A 19,522-nucleotide genomic window follows, 5' to 3' on the forward strand; every position below is an offset into this window, starting at 1 on the left:
ACGCTAGGCGTGTCTGGTCACCTCTGACCAAACGCATCCGGTCAAGAAAAATCGGTTTTGGAACTCTCTGGACGTGGACCGGACTTTGTGTGAGCACGTGTCCGGTTGATCTACGTGCGCATTCAGTCCAAACTTAACTGATCACGCGCGCATTAGTTATCGTTGGAATCCGACGTACGACGTTGAACGCGCTAAACACATGGCAAGTCCGGTCACCTCGCAGTGAGCCCATTGAAGGGGTATAATGGCTCTATTCTTTTGGGGGCTCTATAAATAGTTGTTGGCCGGCTCTAGCTCACTCTCTTGAATATTTTGATCATCCATACTTGCTTGTGAGCTAAACCAAACCTCTCCCACTCAATCTCTTGCTTGATTGTGCATCTAAGTGAGTTAGGAGTGATCCAAAGTGCATTTGCTTGAGTGATTGCATGTAGTGGCACTTAGGTATCATTTGAGCTGTGGTTTTCTTATTACTCTTAGTGGTTGCTGCCACCTAGATGGCTTGGAGCAGCAGAGGAGCATTGGCACAAGTCGGTTATTGTTCGTGGCCATGTCCCGGTGATTTGTGCGGGTTCTTGACCTTCTCCCAACGAAGAGCCAAAAGATACTTTAGTAAATTGCTCGTGTCATTGAGTTACCCTCACCTGTGGGTAGGTTCTTGTAGCGCCTATTGGTTGGGCTAGGTTTATGAAACACCTATTAGCCACAAAATCATTAAGTGTGTGTCGACACAACGGAGACTAGCGTGCCGATAAGCACGTAAACCTCGGGAGAAAAATCGTATATCATTTGTCTCTTGGAATTCTCCCGGTATTCTTTGATTGATTGATCTTATGTGCGGTATAACTTTCTCTACCTCTCTTGCATTACTTCTTTACGTACTTGTTATAGAGGTAGTTAGTGTAGAGTAGCTCTTTTGCTAGCTAATTGTTTGTTAGCCTACGCAGACCGACTGAATGTACAAGTCATATTTGTTATACGGTCTAAACCAATCAAATATCCAGCAACTCAAAGGCACTCGTTCACACACCAAGTGGTAATCCAGTTCTATGTAAAAAGGGGCATTCGTTGTTTTTGTCAAGCAAGCAATGAGTAATTATATTGCTTAAGGCCTTATTTAGATGTGCATATATTCATCTTAACCTACGTGTGTCGAAGTGAATTGGAATAGAATTAAACTAAATTCCATTTCAACCCACTCTAATACATGTAGATTAAAATGAATACACGTGCATTCAAACAAGGCTTTAAAATTAATGCATTTTGCTTAATTAAAACGGCGTTTTCTGGAAAAAGAATGCGGTGCAGTGCAATTCCAGTGATCCAGTCCTACAATCCAGCAATACAAACATGGATAAGTTGTGCAAAGCGTTCTTGGGGGGGGGGGGGGGGGGGGGGGGGGGACCATGCACTACAGCTGGGGAACTTCGTGTGAGCTGACGTCACTTTTCCACCTGTTCCCGTATGACGTGTGGCCCCACGGAACCCACCAGCAGCTACAAGCCCGGTAGCGTCATACACCTGGCCCAATCGCATCCACCCAAACCTCTCCCATTCCTCTCGAGGCTCGACTCCCCTGAGGCCCTTCCCGACTCCACCCCGCCCGCCCAGTGCCCCTGTGCCCCTGTCCCCGTGCTCCTGTCTACTAGTAGAGTCCACCAACCCCCGGCCCCTCGCATTAGACAAAACCAGAATCCACGCAAGCACGGCCGGCCGCGCGGCCCTTGTACAAGAGGAGATGCTCGCCACGCCCACGCGCACCACCTGCAACTGCAACACCGCATCACTCCGCCTCGTCCCCCACTACTCGCGCTTCCGCTTCCACCGTGCGCACGAGTCACGAGGCGGCGCCGGACCACGGCGACCCACTCTCAGGTGTTCCTCCGCCCCCGATCCACTACCACTGGAGACCCGCGACGAGGGGCCGAACGATCGGGCTCAGTGCCTCACCCCTCACTCATTGCTTGCTTGATTCCTCTAACTGCAGGTGCTGCGGCGGGACCGCGCCTGCTGCTGCTGCGGGGGCGGCGGAGGGCAGGATGGCCGCGGAGACGGCGGGGGACATGGTGTGGGCGCGGGTGCTTGAGGATGGCGTGTTCCGGTTCGACGCGTCGGAGGCGGCGCGTGCCGCGGCGGGGCCCAGCCTCTCGTTCGCGGACCCGCGGCGGCGGGAGGCGCCGCGGAACGGGGCGGACACGCCCGCCGTGGTCCCGGCGTTCGAGGTCGCGGCGGAGGGAGCCCAGAAGGTCGTGATAAAGGTACGCCACGGCGACGCACGCGTGTACTGGCCGTTGGTTTGGGAGTCTGGGTGGTAGATTATTAGATCGCTCGCTATCGTTGTGCTGCTGGGTGTTGGTCGTTTGGACGGTTCCCTGTTGCTGATCGGGAGAGCGCGTGAAATGTTGATCCATTGATTCCATTATCTGTTTGGTTTTGGCCTTGATGACGTAGCACTGCTGCGATGGGTCCTCTAAGACATGGGTATGTATCTGACGCAGGACTTTCTCCTTCCTTTCCTTGCGAGGTTGCACGCTTAACAGATGCACGCATTGGGGTACCATGAATCCATGATAAGATACTATACATGCTGCAGATCCACATAAATATTCAGATTGTTCGCAGAAGGGGTCGACGTTTTATTACCACCATCCCTGAAAGCATATGACCACCTTTTGAGTTTTGATGCAAGTCAAAATTGCTAAGCTAACTCGAACTATTTGCATGGTTGGTCCTTTGGGCAATTGATCGTGTAAAAAGTAGGCCGTTGTCTTGTCATGCTCACCACAGTGATGCAACCATTTCAATTTGAAGCATTCAACTCCACTCAGCCCATTTGTTATCCTTTTTTTTTTACCATTTTGTAGACTGGAGTTGCTACCATTTTCAGTTTAATAATTCACATACTGAATCTGGACCTCTTTGCTAGTTTATTTAATTTCGTCTGTCCTACAAACATGATTTCTGTGATGACTTGAAACACTGCAACATGTTGGTAACAGTTGTTTGGCTAAAGGGGATGCCTGAACCCCAGGACAGTGATGGATTTTTGTTCCAGTTTTTGCCTTCAACACGTTTTTATTATCCCTGATAATGCTAAACTATGAATTGTATTTTGTTTTATTCTTGATGTGTACATTCCTGTAATATTATCTACCTGGGACTATAACATGTCACAAAAACAGATGTGTGGAGGCTCACTTGTTTTCTTTTAATCAAGCAGCTTCCTCCTGGGACATCTTTCTATGGTACTGGAGAAGCGAGTGGCCCACTTGAACGGACTGGGAAACGAGTATGGCATCTGCTTTAAGAAACTATATATTATATATTTGTGTTGATTTCTCAAAACTGCAACCATTAACATTATAACAAAGGTCGAATTCTTGACCATTTCACAAAAATGCAACAACTTTGGTTTTGTGAAATAATTACCAGAGGTCGTAGTTCCTTGTACAACTTTACAATTCAGGGGCAGGACAAGAAAACCCTTCAAGGATGTGCTATCTAGTGAGCAGGTGCTAAACTAAATTGAAATGAGTAAAAATACTAGGGTTTTAGACCAGCTATTATATGATTCACCTAAGACAAACAGGCTAGGACTAGTGCTGCAGCACCCCGAACACTGGCCCTGGCTCTGCCCTCGTTACAAATAGCAGTAGTTATGCTAAACTGATTCTGCACATCCTGCTCACGTAACAGACTTTAGATATTGTCATGATTTATAGATATTTTTTCATCAGGTTTTCACATGGAACACAGATGCATGGGGTTTCGGGCCAGGAACCACGTCATTGTACCAGTCACACCCTTGGGTTTTGGCCGTCCTCCCTGATGGAAAAGCATTGGGTGTCCTTGCTGATACCACTCGGCGTTGTGAGGTATGTTAGTAAATCATTCTAAAGTTTTTTTATTTGTTGACATTAATATTTTAACTAATCTGTATGTTGAACAGAGTGTTTTTTACTGTGACAGATTGATTTGAGACAAGAATCAACTATAAAGTTCTCTGCCTCATCTGCCTACCCTCTCATCACTTTTGGGCCATTTAATACTCCAGCTGATGTTATGACATCTTTGTCGCATGCAATTGGTATTTCTACCTTGATTTAACAAATATATCTTCCAGCACTTCTTAACTATATTTCTGTGGACAGATATACCCTCATGTTAATGCTTTGTTGAGTCCTTTCATAAACAATGAAGCTGTATATCTCTGATCTAATATGAATGCAGGCAATAATAGGAAGTATTTTATTCAATTTGGTACGTTTTGTAAATCTTGATAAAAAAAATCAAGGTGTTGATTAGTAGAATGTTGTTTGGTTGATCGATCTAACATTACTGGCACTGGTTTATCCATTTAGACATACCTGTCACAGTAGAATTGGGGTTTCTATCTTTGCCACTTATATTGTCATTCCCTCTCCAGTTTATCTTTTACCAAACTAGGCATTAGCTACATAAGATAGCATCATTCCCTCTCTCTATCTAATTGGTCATAGTAGAACACAAACATGCAATTTAGATGTTCTATGTTATTTTACTTGCTGCCTTGTCGAATAAGGTGAGAATTTTTTTTTCATTATAGGTACTGTGTCCATGCCACCAAAATGGTCACTTGGCTATCATCAATGCCGTTGGAGCTATGATTCTTCTGAGAAAGTACTCAAGGTATTTTCTTAGCAGAGTGCATTATCTTTATCTATGTGTATTTCCTTTTCTGAAGGAAGTATTAATGTAATGTTTCAGTGGCAGCTACTCCTAATCTTTAATTATGATGGATAAAGTGTGTGGGTGGTCCTGTTAGTGTTGATGCAGTGTTCATTTTAGTATCTTCACTTACTCTAGTTCCAAATGCAAACAACAATCATGTGCCTATATGAAGTAAGAATTGATGAGCAGTGCACACTGCCAGAGAATTTGTGGGATCCATATAATTCCTGCCTATATGCTACACCTTTAATGATTTCAATAATTTTTCTGTACTTCAACATCAAATGTTCAAGGCTTCCTGTTTTTGTTTTCCTTATTCATCTATTAGCCCCACTGTTGCTAAATATGTATCACCTGGAATCCTCGTTTCAAAGTTTTGAAACTTTTTACCACTTATACCTATATTCTCCTACAAATGTAAAACTATATATATGTGACTATATACAAATTACACAAGTAAATTTTTAATGGGATATATTTTCATAGTATATGTACTTATTATTTTTAATGTAATATATTTTCATGGTATATATACTTATTATTTTTAGAAGTAATATATAAACTATGGTCAAAGTCTTGCATTCAGGGCTTGGAAAAGTAAAAAGGTTTGAACATACATGTAGTGACAAAGGAAATGCATGAAAGCATGGTGTGCTTTTCAAACACAGTGATAATCTTCATAAGTTGAAGTAGAAAACATTTATTACTAGAGATGAAGTTTTTTTTTCTTATGTAAGTTGGAAAATAAACCATGTTATTGGAAAGAACTATGCTCCTTTTCATGGGCCATCTGAAGTTAGTCAAACCATTTGTCATGTGCCTTACATATTTGTCACATGGTTCATTTTGGGACATAACAATACTTTGATAATATTTTATACTGAATTAGTGTTGCTTGGTTATTTTTTGCTTCCACAGATTGTTAGAACATTTAGGGAGAAAGGCATTCCTTGCGATATTGTCTGGATGGATATTGACTATATGGATGGTTTTAGGTGCTTCACGTTTGATAGTGTAAGTACTGGATCTGTTGTGTTTGCTACATAGGAGCACTTTAACCACGGATTTGTGTTTCTCTTCTCTTGTTTTAGAACTTTATATTTATACTGCTTCGGAATGTTTACTAGAGCCTCCAGTTATTTTTTTTCCTATCATCATGCACTTTTTTAGCTAACCTTTATGGTGTTCTTTTGAAGGCAAATCATTTACTATGATAATTGATTTTCTTGAATCCTGTCTGAGCACTTTGCTATCGATGTGCTACAGATCCGATTCCCTGATCCAAAATCAATGGTGGACAATCTCCATTCCATTGGTTGCAAAGCAATCTGGATGCTTGACCCAGGGATCAAGAAAGAGGAGGGTTACTTTGTTTATGATAGTGGTTCAAAAAGCGATGTTTGGATTCAAAAGGCAGATGGCAGCCCTTTTGTTGGTATGTATCACTGACTTAAATAAGATTCATCGTCATTTTCTTAAACGTTAGGAGGTTATGCCTCATATAGTCTACATTCAGGGGAGGTGTGGCCTGGTGATTGTGTTTTCCCTGATTATACATCTGAAAAAACACGAGCTTGGTGGGCTAGTTTGGTAAAGGACTTCATCTCTAATGGTGTTGATGGAATATGGAATGATATGAATGAACCTGCTGTTTTCAAAGTACGCGATCTATCATGACACATATAATTAATATTGCATTGTTCAATTTTTCCTATGTAACTTAATGTGCTGGTCTAAATTTGTAGACTACCACGAAGACAATGCCTGAAAGCAATATCCATAGGGGAGATACTGATATTGGTGGTGTTCAAAATCATTCATACTATCACAATGTATGTTTTTGTTCCCTTGCCATGAAAGTGGCTAATGACAGTGGCATTAGGGCACATATTTTTCTTTCTACTTCTATGTTCATATATTTTAGTGTATATAATTTTCAGGTCTACGGAATGCTAATGGCGAGATCTACCTATAAAGGAATGGAAATGGGCAATGCAGCTAAACGGCCATTTGTTCTTACACGAGCTGGTTTTATAGGAAGCCAGCGTTATGCTGCAACATGGACTGGTGATAATCTTTCAAATTGGGAGCATCTGCACATGAGTCTACCAATGGTTCTTCAGTTGGTAATTGAAACATTTGTTCTAATATCCAAAGTTGTTCCTTGAAACTTTTGGAGTGTCTAGTCTTTCCTACTTCTGAAAATATGTTCCCTGTGGTCCCTAAAAGAAAATTGTTCTAGCTCTTTGATCGTTGGTGCAAATGCTTATTCATGACATTTTTTGTGACTAGTTATTTTAGCATTTAATTTATTGTGATATTCGATTTCACTGTATGTACAGTCTCGTGATGTGAAGGCAACTAAGTCTTTCAGTACGCAGAAGTGCTAGGGTTAAGAATCATCGTCTTCTGTATTAGTTAAATTTGGTTCCTCAACTAGTTGTGCTCCGTCACATTTCTACCGTTCTTCCGGAAAGTTTTAAGGAGGCTGTTCTTGAGATGTTGATGTTTATAAACTGAAATTGTTAGTGGCCAAACTTTATTTTTACTGTGGTTCATCTGACAAGATGTGAAATTTAAGCATGCACTTTCACGCGGCCTAATGATCTAACAATATGGTTATCTGATCAGGGTCTCAGTGGTCAACCATTGTCAGGTCCTGATATTGGTGGTTTTGCTGGAAATGCTACTCCAAAACTTTTTGGAAGATGGATGGGTGTGGGTGCATTGTTTCCATTTTCACGTGGCCATACAGAAACTGGAAGCATTGACCACGAGCCATGGTCCTTTGGTGAAGAGGTACTACATCATGCTACCCAGATTGCCATCCAAACATGTGTACTCAAGAACACAGGAAATTTTTGCTACACTCCAAGAAGCTCCAAGAAGATTGATTCACTGTGCATGTTTCTGCTTCACTGCATTTCATCTATGCATGCAATACATGGTTGATGGTTTAATTTCAGTTTCTTTATTATGCTCCTTTTGTGCAGTATACTTGCCACGTTTCTGTAGGCTAGCTTGTTCTTGAGGTTGCCATACATCTGTTGAGTATTTCCTCCATTTTGTGCCAGTTGTTAACTCTTTATGCTGTACATCATGATTTAACCTGCACTCTTTCTGTTCTGGTAAAAGGGTTAAGGTTCCAAGGGGTTATTGCTGTGCTAGAAATTTCTGCTGCTGTGTAGGCTAGATATGTTCATAGGTAGCTTAACCTTGTGGGCTTAGCCTTATTTCTTGTCATCTTGTGTTCTTCTTGTTAATGCTGTACACTCGGATTTAACTTATGAGATACAATTTTGTAGTCAAGATGTACCTTGCCATGGCAGCAAATCTGCTCTGTTCTTTTTTATTTTTTATCATTTTCTTTACTTTCCATGGTTGAGTGTCCAAGTTGTAGCCACATTCCTTTATCAAAAAATAACCAGTTTCTGTACATGATTTTAATCATATTGATGGTCAAATTTTTAGTAGTTTGATGAAATGGATCTTAGGACGTCAAAGAAACAAGCAAGTGATCAATGTTTTGAGGCAATTTAGTTTATCCAGCAAGAAGTATAGCATATGTAAATATTTTGTTAATATAAACTTAGGTTAAAACATATAAGTTCCATTTTACGTGTTAACTGCTCTCTAACCCTGTTATTTTCGTTACTTACTCCACTTCATTTTTCCCAAATACCTATGTTTTCCCAGGATGACACTGTTTTTATCTTGTAATTCTTAATGAACTGGTGCTTATAGCTGATTGTTTTGGATACAACTGTTTGTATATACTAACAAGAACAAGAAGAATTGAAGTCCGAAATATTGTGATAGCATGTCTTTGTTTGGTAATTTGGTTGAGTTCTATGTAATATTCTTGGGAATCAAAGCCCCTTCTGGCCATGCCATTTAGTATTTCCCCCCTTTCAATATGCAGGAGAGCTGCGTATTGTTTCATTAAAGACGAAAAATAACCAAGTACAAAACCTACTCCACACCACACCCTCAACCAATTAAAACGAGTTAGCCACCAACTACTTAAAATACAATGACTCAACATTAACAAACTCGGAACCTAGTCAAAGGCCGAGACCAACTCGAAGAGCCACTTTGCAGCAGCAGCGCACCACAGTCTACAGCACACCTTCCTCTACGACAGCCCTTACAACTCCATTTACATCAGGGAAAACCAACTTGAAGACTCAATTGTTATGATGCTTCCAAATGGCTATTTAGTATTGATTATTTCTTGATGGAAAAAGCATTGGCTGATTGGAGAACTTTGATCTTTCAGTGTGAGGAAGTCTGTCGCCTTGCGCTACTAAGACGGTACCGGCTACTGCCACATATCTACACTCTTTTTTACCACTCACATACAAAGGGTATTCCAGTTGCTGCTCCAGTTTTCTTTGCTGGTAATTAATTCTCTCACTTTGTATCACCCAATTTTAAGTTGGCTCAGATGCTGGTAGTTTGTAGGAAGAACACAGATGTGTGGCAAGTTGCTGCCTCCTTTCTCTTGTGATCCAAACTTTGTATAAGATATTTACAGCCTTAGAGGAGACTGTCTGGTGGGTTATATAATAGATGATATTCCCCAGTTGCAGTTTGTTAACAGATATTATGTTACATTCCTCAATTCTTTTAGATCCACAAGACCCCGAACTGAGGAAAGTTGAGACTTCCTTTCTCCTCGGACCACTCTTAGTCTGTGCAAGGTAATATCTTCACAACAGTGATTTGACATTAGCTCTTTCCTTTTAACTTTTCTCTTGAGACCCTGTTCATTTGCTTTGATGTAGCTCTGTGCCCAGTTCCTCAGTGCATGTTTGTGTGTTAGAGACGATTTTGCATCATAAATTGTAAATTGTTCAATTATCTGGCATCAAATATATATAGATGAAAAGATGCCAAAATGCAAAGTGTTATTTTTCTTCATCTTTCTCTATGCTTTGGTATCTTTAACCTTTCCAATTGTTTTGGCAGCACTTTACCTAATAAAGGAGCTCATGAATGTGCACATAAGTTACCAAAGGGCATATGGTTGCCTTTTGATTTTGCAGATTCACACCCTGTAAGTTGGTTTCTAAACTCTTAGTTTGCTGACTTCAATTCTATTCAAAGAATTATTTCTGAATGGATAATTGTGTAGGATCTGCCGGTGCTGTATCTACAAGGTGGAGCAATTCTTCCTGTAGGTCTTCCTATTAAGCATGTTGGTGAAGCAAGTTTGGAGGATGATCTGTCACTAATTATCGCATTGAATGAAAATGGTATATACCTTCTCATTTTCTGAAGATCAGATGTTCATATCCTTTATTTAAGGTAGTGTTTGGTTGGGATAAGGAAACACAAACGTAAAGGGACTGGATAAACAGTAGTAACATCAACATCATAAGCAATTAATTGATCTGTCTGGTTAGCCTTGGTAACGTTAACAGTAGCTCGTGACAGCATACCAGAGTAGATCTTTGCCTGCTTCTTGCCATCCTTTTTCCCTTCACACTGCCGCGCTTTGCATTTTTTTCTTCTCGAACACGCATGAGAACTGCCCATCATTATATTATAAGAAGAAAGGAGTCTAGATGACTCGTAACCCTATAAGGGCAAAGAAGTTACAAAAAGGATTCACCAACAAACCTTAACCACAACCAGCAACTGAGGAAAACAATTATGTCCATATGCTTTGGAGCGCTTTGGCTCCCACCATACACGATAACGTTGCCTCGTCTCTAATATCCCTCAAGATGGCAGTAATATTAGGAGAAAACCCCCAAAAAATACAGCCATTCCCGATTCCCATGTTTACAAATCCACCATGCCACCAAAACAACCAAGGAGTTGAAGCCCTTGCGAGGTAAATTGGGAACCATCTGTAAAGCATGACACCACCAATCTGTAAAATTGCAGTTCTCTAAACCTGGGGCTAAGTGCTGCAACCCGACTATTGATAGCACTGAAAACCACACACTCCTAGCAAACACACAAGAAGTGAGCAAACCACACACTGCTGCTATGCTGTGCATAACCAGGAGAGATGCCGAAGTGCTACTCTGCGTGGCCACTGTCGCTACAACAAGCTGCCACCCGCCGGTAAAGATTGCTCTACGTCCTCTGCTCCACCCCACAAAATTGATGAGTCCACTTTTGTGAAGATGACAACTAAGTATTTGATAGCATCCTGGTAGGAGCATCATTACTTTAGGGAAGACCCATATTCAATAACAGCATGATCTGATTACAGGAGGCCTAAAACAAACACCACGCAATGGATCTATTACCCTCGGTAATCAAATCAAAATCATGTTACCATCATCCGAACCAAACATTACCTAAATGTCAATATGTCATGTGGTTGAATGGATAAGAAAACAAAATTTTGATCTGCTGCACATTAATCTATGTTTCAAAAAGGGTGACCTTTCTGTCCTCTTTAGAACTCCAAGGCTGACCCCCCCTGTTGTTCTCTCCTATCCTTCTCCGTGTTCTGTACAGTTGTACAGCCTTGTAGTCTTTTCCCTTTCTTTCGTATTCTCTGTACAGTTTATTTTATTTTAATATAAATCTCTACAGTGGGGGCACGGTGTCGTGTCGCGATCTGGGCACGGTGTCAAGTGATCAAGGATCGGGTCGTCGCATCCTTAGTGGCGCGCTACATCAGCACCCGGGTGTAGTGAAAAATGAGCAAGGGTCTTCACATCTGATTCGACGGGTGCGAAGGGTAAGGAAGCTAGTCGAACCAACTAGGATCTGTTTAGGCAGTTGGAATGTAGGGTCGCTTACAGGTAAGTTAAGAGAATTAGTTGATACCGCGACTAGGAGGCGTGTAAATATATTATGCGTTCAAGAGACTAAATGGAAGGGTCAGAAGGCAAAGGAGGTGGACAATACAGGTTTCAAAGCTTTGGTACACAGGGACAGTTGCGAATAGAAATGGAGTAGGAGTTTTGATTGATAAGAGCCTCAAGAATAGTGTGGTGGGAGTGAGAAGGCAAGGAGATAGGATTATCTTAGTCAAGCTTGTCATTGGTGATATGGTCTTTAACGTAATTAGTGCGTATGCCCCCCAAGTAGGCCTCGACGAGAGTGCTAAGAGACAGTTCTGGGAAGACTTAGATGGCCTGATTAGAGCTGTACCCAGTAGTGAGAAGCTTTTTATAGGAGGAGATCTTAATGGACATGTAGGTACTACAAGCGCAGGTTTCAAGGCAACTCATGGAGGTTTTGGGTATGGTAGTAGGAATCTGGAGGGGGAGGAAGTTCTAGACTTCGCGGTAGCTTTTGACCTGATGATAGCCAACATTTTCTTTAGAAAGAGAGAATCTCATCTAGTGACCTTCAGTAGCGGATAACACTCTAGCTAGATTGACTTTGTCCTCACAAGAAGAAATGACAAACGAGCATGCTTGGATTGCAAGGTGATACCAGGAGAGTGTGTTGTTTCTCAACATAAGCTTTTGGTGGCAGACTTTCGTTTTCAGGTGCGTGCCCGTAAGGATAAACAAGCTAAGCTTGAAAGAACAAAATGTTGGAAACTGAAAGGGAAGACGTCAGAGGTATTCAGGGAAATGGTTATCAAAGAGGGCTCTTGGAAGGAAGAAGAAGACATAAACATGTGGGAGAAGATGGCAACCAACATTCGAAAGATGGCCTCAGAGGTGTGTGGAGTAACCAAAGGAAGTGGAGGCGAGGCTAAAGATACTTGGTGGTGGAACGAGGAAGTCCAAAGGGCTATTAAGGAGAAGAAAGAGTGTTATAGACACTTGTACCATGACAGGAGTGTGGACAACATAGAGAAGTACAAGGTGGCAAAGAAGACTGCAAAGCGAGCTGTAAGTGTGGCAAAGGGTAGAGCGTACGAGGATCTTTACCAACGTTTGAGTACGAAGGAAGGATGGAAGGACATTTATAGGATGGCTAGAGTTCGTGAGAGAAAGACAAGGGACTTCAACCAAGTTAAGTACATTAAGGATGAAAGGGAGCATCTCTTGGTGAAGGAGGATAAGATCCGACATCGAAGGCAAGAGTATTTTGACAAATTGTTCAATGGTGAGAATACGGACACAACCTTTCAGTTGGATGACTCTTTTGATGACACCAATAGGCGCTTTGTGCGAAGAATCCAAGAATCTGAGGTCAGAGAGGCATTGAAAAGGATGAAAGGAGGTAAGGCAATGGGACCGGATGGTATCCCAATCGAGGTGTGGAGATGTCTCGGGGATATAGCTATAGTATGGCTAACCAAGCTATTCAACCATATTTTTCGATCGAACAAGATGCCTGATGAGTGAAGAAGTATATTGGTACCGATCTACAAGAATAAAGGGGATATTCAAAGTTGTACTAATTACCGGGGAATTAAGTTGATGAGTCGTACTATGAAGCTATGGGAGAGAGTTATCGAGCATCGCTTGAGAGCAATAACGCGGGTCTCTATGAACCAATTTGGTTTCATGCTCGGAAGGTCAACCATGGAAGCCATTTTCTTAATAAGACAAGTTATGGAGCAATATAGGGAGAAGAAGGACCTACACATAGTTTTTATTGACTTGGAGAAGGCTTATGATAAAATACCAAGGAATGTTATGTGGTGGGCTTTGGACAAACATAAAGTCCCAACGAAATACGTCGGGCTCATTAAGGACATATACAACAATGTTGTGACTAGAGTTTGAACAAGTGATGGAGACACGGATGACTTCCCGATTAGGATAGGACTACATCAAGGGTCAGCTTTGAGCCCTTATTTGTTTGCCTTAGTAATGGATGAGGTCACAAGGGACATACAAGGGAACATCCCTTGGTGTATGCTTTTCGCGAACGATGTAGTGCTAGTTGATGAAAGCCGAATAGGAGTGAATCAGAAACTGGAGTTATGGCGGGAGACTTTGGAGTCCAAAGGTTTTAGACTCAGTAGAACTAAAACTGAGTATATAAGATGTGACTTCGGCACTACTACTCAGGAGGAGGAAGATAATAGTTTGGAAGAAGTAGTGCTTAGGAAGGATACATTTCGATATTTAGGATCAATGCTACAGAGAGACGAGGATATTGATGAAAATGTTAGCCATAGAATCAAAGTAGGGTGGATGAAGTGGCGGCAAGCATCTGGTGTCCTATGCGACAAAAGGGTACCACAGAAGCTAAAAGGCAAGTTTTATAGGACGGCGATTAGACCTGCTATGTTGTATGGTGCAGAATGTTGGCCTACGAAGAGACGACATGTTCAACAGATAAGTGTCGCGAAAATGCGTAGGTTGCGTTGGATTTGCGGTCATACAAGAAGGGATCGAGTTCGGAACGATGATATACATGATAGATTAGGGGTAGCACCAATTGAAGAGAAGCTTGTCCAACACCGATTGAGATGGTTTGGACATGTCCAATGGAGACCTCCTGAGGCACCGGTGCGTAGTGGAATCCTAGGCCAGGATAGTAACGTGAAGAGAGGCAGAGGAAGACCGAAGTTGACTTGGGTAGAGGCAATAAAAGGAGACTTGAAAGGATGGAATATACCCAAAGACTTAGCCTTAGATAGGAGTGCTTGGAAGACAGCTATTCACGTGCCTGAACCTTGATTGCTTCTGCTGGGTTTCAACTCTAGCCTACCCCAACTTGTTTGGGACTTAAAGGCTTTGTTGTTGTTGTTGTTGTTGCTGCTCTACAATGGGGGCTTCCCCTGCTGTATTTATGGTTCAAAAAGAATGTAAACTATTTTTTTTTTTTTTGCTTTAGTTAGCTTTTATTTGTGTTCAAGATATTGATTTAAAATGTTGTCTCAAAGCTGTGTGCATAATATCTGCCAATGGCTTGGCTTGTTTTACAGGTAAAGCTGAAGGTGTCCTCTTTGAAGATGCTGGAGATGGATATGCATTCACACAAGGAGACTATCTTTTGACATATTATATTGCTGAACTCCACTCATCGGTGGTTACTGTCAAAGTCTTAAAATCTGAAGGGTCATGGAAGAGACCAAAACGAAATCTAAAAATAAATATATTGCTTGGTGGAGGTGCTATGGTATGCCTATTGCCTTTCATTATTTTTTTTCACTCAAGAAACGAACTTATCTTTAACACAACATTTTTTCATCCAGATAAGTACAGATGGTGTTGATGGTGAAGAAATACACCTTACAATGCCTCCTGAATCTGAAGTGTCAAGCTTAGTCGCAACTAGCGAATTTGAGCACAAGAAACGAATGGGTATTTTTCGTACCACTTATTTATGGTTATACTGTTTAAGATCTGGAAGGAAAGATTTGTCATTTCCATAAATTTTAACACATGTAATTGTCTCCGCTTGTCTTATACTGGCACATTGCAATGGTTGTACAGAGATGATTCAGCCTATACCTGATATAGAGGAGCCATCGGGGCAGGAAGGTGCTGAGCTATCAAAAATACCTGTTGATTTGAAAAGTGGAGACTGGTTCCTTAAGATTGTTCCATGGATTGGAGGCCGTATTATCTCAATGGCCCATCTTCCTTCTGGTATGCTTCACAATCACATGTGCAATGTGTTAATGATTTTTTATCTTAGTAATAGAGATATCCTTGTTTATTTTCTGATGCGTACTTTTCCTGACATACTTCAAAATCCATCTATGTTCTTTGTGAAGGTTTTATACTTGTATATCCTTTCGTCATGCAAATGCATTATGAATAGATCATGTTAATTTATCATTAGCTTTGAGTATCACTTGTTAATTATTATCCAGCATAGCTTGAGTATAATTTATAATTGATATTTGCAGATTCCCAATGGCTTCACAGCAGGATTGAGATAAATGGTTATGAAGAATACAGTGGGACTGAATATAGGTCTGCTGGTTGCACAGAAGAGTACAAAGTCATCAGGTAACTGAAGTAATCATTTCAGACTAAGTGTCCATGTGGCTATTTGTTTCCTGTTACATATTTCTTGTCTAGTTCCAGTTTTGTCCACTAAATAACTTTAAGTTCAAAAAAACTGTAGGAGGTATCTTGAACAATCTGGAGAGGAGGAATCTATTTGTATGGAAGGAGACATTGGTGGTGGTCTGGTTCTCCAGCGCCAGATATCTATTTTGAAGGACAACCCAAAGATTGTTCAGGTCGACTCCAGCATTCAGGCAAGAAGTGTAGGAGCTGGTTCTGGTGGGTTTTCAAGGTGAGGGCCCTTCTTCTCCCATGAAATTACTCTGATAAATCCTTGATGAGTTTCTGTGCAACTCTGCAACCAACATAATTTCAACCACAAAGCACACCACCAGAATGCTCTTTATTTTTTTGAAACTGAAAGGCAGCTTTATATTAATTTAACTGATCGTTACAAAGGATAGCCCGGATAGATTCCGGAGCCACATTACACCAAGTTGATCCGGCACACTGATTAGCTAACCTAGCAATTACATGAGCTGCCTCATTACATCCTCTAGGAATATGGATGAAAGTGAAAGGAGTCCCCTTAACTAAGTTTTTAATATCCTGGACAACGGGACCTACAATGGATCTGTCAAGTATGGGAGATTTAATCTTGTTGACAACACTCAAGCAATCCGAAGCAATTATAGCATGCTGAAGGTTCAAATTCTTCGCATAAACCACAGCAAGGCGGACTGCTATTGCTTCTGCTAACTCAGGATCAGCAAGAACGTGCCTCTTTTGGCAAGAAGCAGATATAAAGTCTCCAAAATGATTGCGTACAACACCTTATGCACGGAAAGCAATTTTGTGGAGATTCTGTTCTCAACTCCAGCAGTGTACTTCAGGTCCTTCAATAGTTCAAATTAGTGCAAAACATATTCTAGGTGGTCCATAAATTGGATTATGTTTTGCAAAAATAATCCACCACATTGTAACCTCGCTGGCATGCCATCGGCCACATTGTGAGCCCTATAGGCCAGTGAATGGGAAAAAGGGGAAAATATATTCCTTTTGTTCTCCCACTAACCCTACCTCGAACTCTGGTACTGGGCTACTGGCATGTCTGGGCCTGAATCACTGGTGGCCACTGCTTGCCACCGTTCCATCTTTCCTTTGCCCACCACTAGCAAACAATTCCATGACATCACTGATAGTCTCTGTTGCTTGAAGAAGACCAGGGAAACCATATTGATTGACCTGAACAACCAAACGAAGAAAAGATAAAAACCCAGGAACATAGGTGCCCTTCTGCCGTCATTATACGTTCTTGATTTCTCTCTCTCTGCTTATGATTTGAACTCAAGTGTGACAAAATGAAGGATTGAAGGTCAACCCCTTCATAATTTTTCTAGTAGATCTTGCTGGAATTCAAAGTAAGAGCTTGAGCAGAAAAAATATTTTATACAATTTATAGCTTAGTCTAGAAGAAATGATTTTTTAAGAGCAATTGAGCAAGCAAAAAAACAAAGAAAGAAAGAAAGAGGGGCAATGGTTAGCCTGCATGTTCGTAGCCCATGCCTAAACTGCTGTGAAGCTATTCTATGACAACTGACTGCATGACGTTATGATTATGCCCACGTTAGCACTGCCCTCCTGGACTCTTTCCTCTCCTATGTTGCTGAAATATAGGTGCTACTTACTGCTGTTTATGGACTAGACACATTACAGAACAAAGATGACACCAGAAACAGAACATTATGCTCGTTTGGTTCCAGGCATCAGCTGACCTTATCCTTGATCATGTCTATGTTTCTTTGCTTTGGAGCTTGCATCTAATATGCTTGGCTCAATTATTTATAGAAAAAAATTAGCTATTTCACTCATTAAAAAAGTGTCATTTTGTACATCTATACAATCACTAGTGCTCTACTTTGATCGCATATTACCATTGTGAAATGTATGCAAAATATAGCAAATTTGAATATTTTGGAAGTAGATTTCAACACAAATCTAGTTAATCCATTTCAAAACTTCCAACAAAAGTATTCAACAGGAATTGGTTGTCAAAGTTTTAATGTGTGGAGTGTATGCAACTCTTCTTCTTCTTTTTTGAAATAAAAGGCAGGAGCTCTGCCACTCAATTAAGTAAGAGAAAGAGTTTAGAGTTTTATCCACAAATGGCGCCCCTGGCGCAATACACAATGGTCCTAGGACCCAAGTAGGAGAGATCAAATCCTCCTACTAAAAGGATTCACCCAGCAAATGTCATCGCCCTACGTCTTTGCATTATATCCTCTTTTGCTAACGAGGCCACCTGCTGCGCCGTCATGTGGGTGTTTTCGAAGATCCTCCTATTCCTCTCTTTCCATAGGTTCCACACAATGTAAATGAGTATTCCATTGAACCACTTGCGTTCCTGTTTGGGCACCTTGCTTGCCTCCTCCCACCATTTAGCCATGCCTGTTGGGTCCTGTTGTGGGAGATGCACCCTGAAATTCTCCCAGGACAGAACCTGGTCCCAAACAGCTCTTGCGAAAGGACAGAGCAAAGATAGATGAACTCCTGTCTCCAGCGGCCCATTACACAAGACGCAGTGTTCCTGATGCGGCCACCCTCTCTTCTGTAAATTGTCAGCTGTTAGAATTTTGCCATGCATGAGGATCCAGGCGTGTACCTTGCATTTATTTTCTGCCTGTGCCTTCCAGATGAGATCATGCTGAAATGTTTGATGTGAGCCTCGGAATTGTATTCTATATACCGAGCGAGTGGAGTAAATACCATCAGCCGTCCACTTCCAAATGATTGAGTCTTGCACATCATCCTGCAGCTGCACATTAAGTAATCGTGCCCGCAATGATCTAATCCAGTTCCCACTGAGTAGTTCCTGGTGTACCGTCCTATTTTTTCTGCGCACCAGCTTGAAAAGGTCGCGCTAGATACCTGGGTGCTTCACCTTCTAGCCAGGCGTGGTGCCAGAACTGGGCTTTGTGTCCATTGCCTATGGTGACCGTGGTGGAGGAGTTGAACAGGAGGCGATCTATGCAACTCAAAATGACACTCTTTTGTATTGCATGGATTTGTTGCGTGAGGTTATTTGTAATGTTTCTTAACCGTCCAATTGATTCTTTCAAGAATATATTTTGAAACATTGAATTATGTTTTCACTGTGAAGGTTGGTCTGTTTACGAGTTCATCCTACATTCACCCTGCTGCACCCAACTGAGGTAGTGGTTGCTTTCACGGCCATCAATGGTTCAAAGCAAGAGATCTCCCCGGAGGCAGGAGAAATAACATTCGAGGGAGACCTCAGACCCAACGGTAACTTACTCTGTACAATTTGAAGACCCTTCCACCGCCGCCCGTCTCTGTTAGCTCATTTACTTTTGGCAAATTCTCAGGGGAATGGATGCTAGTGGACAAGTGTGTCGGGCTGAGCTTGGTGAATCGGTTTAATCCCAGGGAGGTTAGCAAATGCTTTGTGCACTGGGGAACTGGTGATGTGAATATGGAGCTCTGGTCAGAGGAAAGACCAGTGTCCAGCGAGACGCCATTGAGGATTTGCCACCAGTATGAGGTGCGGCAAACAAGCTAAACACTACCCGGACAGCAGAAATAAAAATACCAATTTGGAGGATGCCTCAGTTCAGCCTTGCACTTGTTTTACGGTCTTTGTATTGACGGTTGTCTTCCATGGTATTTTGGAGTCGGGTCGTTAGTCATTACCCTATTGGAGGACGTTGGGTCTGCTAAAAACATGGTTGCTCTGCTATCTCTGCTACTGTTCACGACTGGCATTAATAAAGCTGTGACTGTTGCAATCTCCATTATTTGTTCCAGTTAGTAAATTTCTGATTGAAAATCACGATTCCCAGGATGTTTAACAGCAATTGCTTGGTTTATACGATAATGACCAGAGTTTGTGCTCCGACACCAGACGTACATGCGCTCCAGTTTCGGTAGCAATTTGGAGCGCTATTATG

The 19,522-nt window shown here is 41.7% G+C and overlaps 1 protein-coding gene across 1 annotated transcript; it reads left to right on the forward strand.

Moving 5' to 3' along the window:
- The first annotated feature begins 1,630 nt into the window (after positions 1-1,630).
- Positions 1,631-19,366, forward strand: LOC136541689 (uncharacterized). Its single transcript, XM_066533697.1, has 23 exons — positions 1,631-1,875; positions 1,988-2,258; positions 3,221-3,289; positions 3,738-3,875; positions 3,970-4,087; positions 4,586-4,668; positions 5,629-5,724; positions 5,977-6,145; positions 6,227-6,369; positions 6,456-6,542; positions 6,651-6,836; positions 7,342-7,509; positions 8,990-9,110; positions 9,344-9,413; positions 9,682-9,769; positions 9,848-9,968; positions 14,522-14,715; positions 14,792-14,900; positions 15,033-15,188; positions 15,452-15,554; positions 15,673-15,846; positions 18,715-18,860; positions 18,941-19,366. Exons 1-23 carry the CDS (start codon positions 1,739-1,741, stop codon positions 19,132-19,134), a joined length of 3,141 nt encoding a protein of 1,046 aa, XP_066389794.1. The 5' UTR covers positions 1,631-1,738; the 3' UTR covers positions 19,135-19,366.
- Positions 19,367-19,522: the final 156 nt, after the last annotated feature.

The sequence above is a fragment of the Miscanthus floridulus genome, chromosome 3 (genome assembly GCF_019320115.1).
Source record: "Miscanthus floridulus cultivar M001 chromosome 3, ASM1932011v1, whole genome shotgun sequence".
Taxonomy (NCBI): domain Eukaryota; kingdom Viridiplantae; phylum Streptophyta; class Magnoliopsida; order Poales; family Poaceae; genus Miscanthus; species Miscanthus floridulus.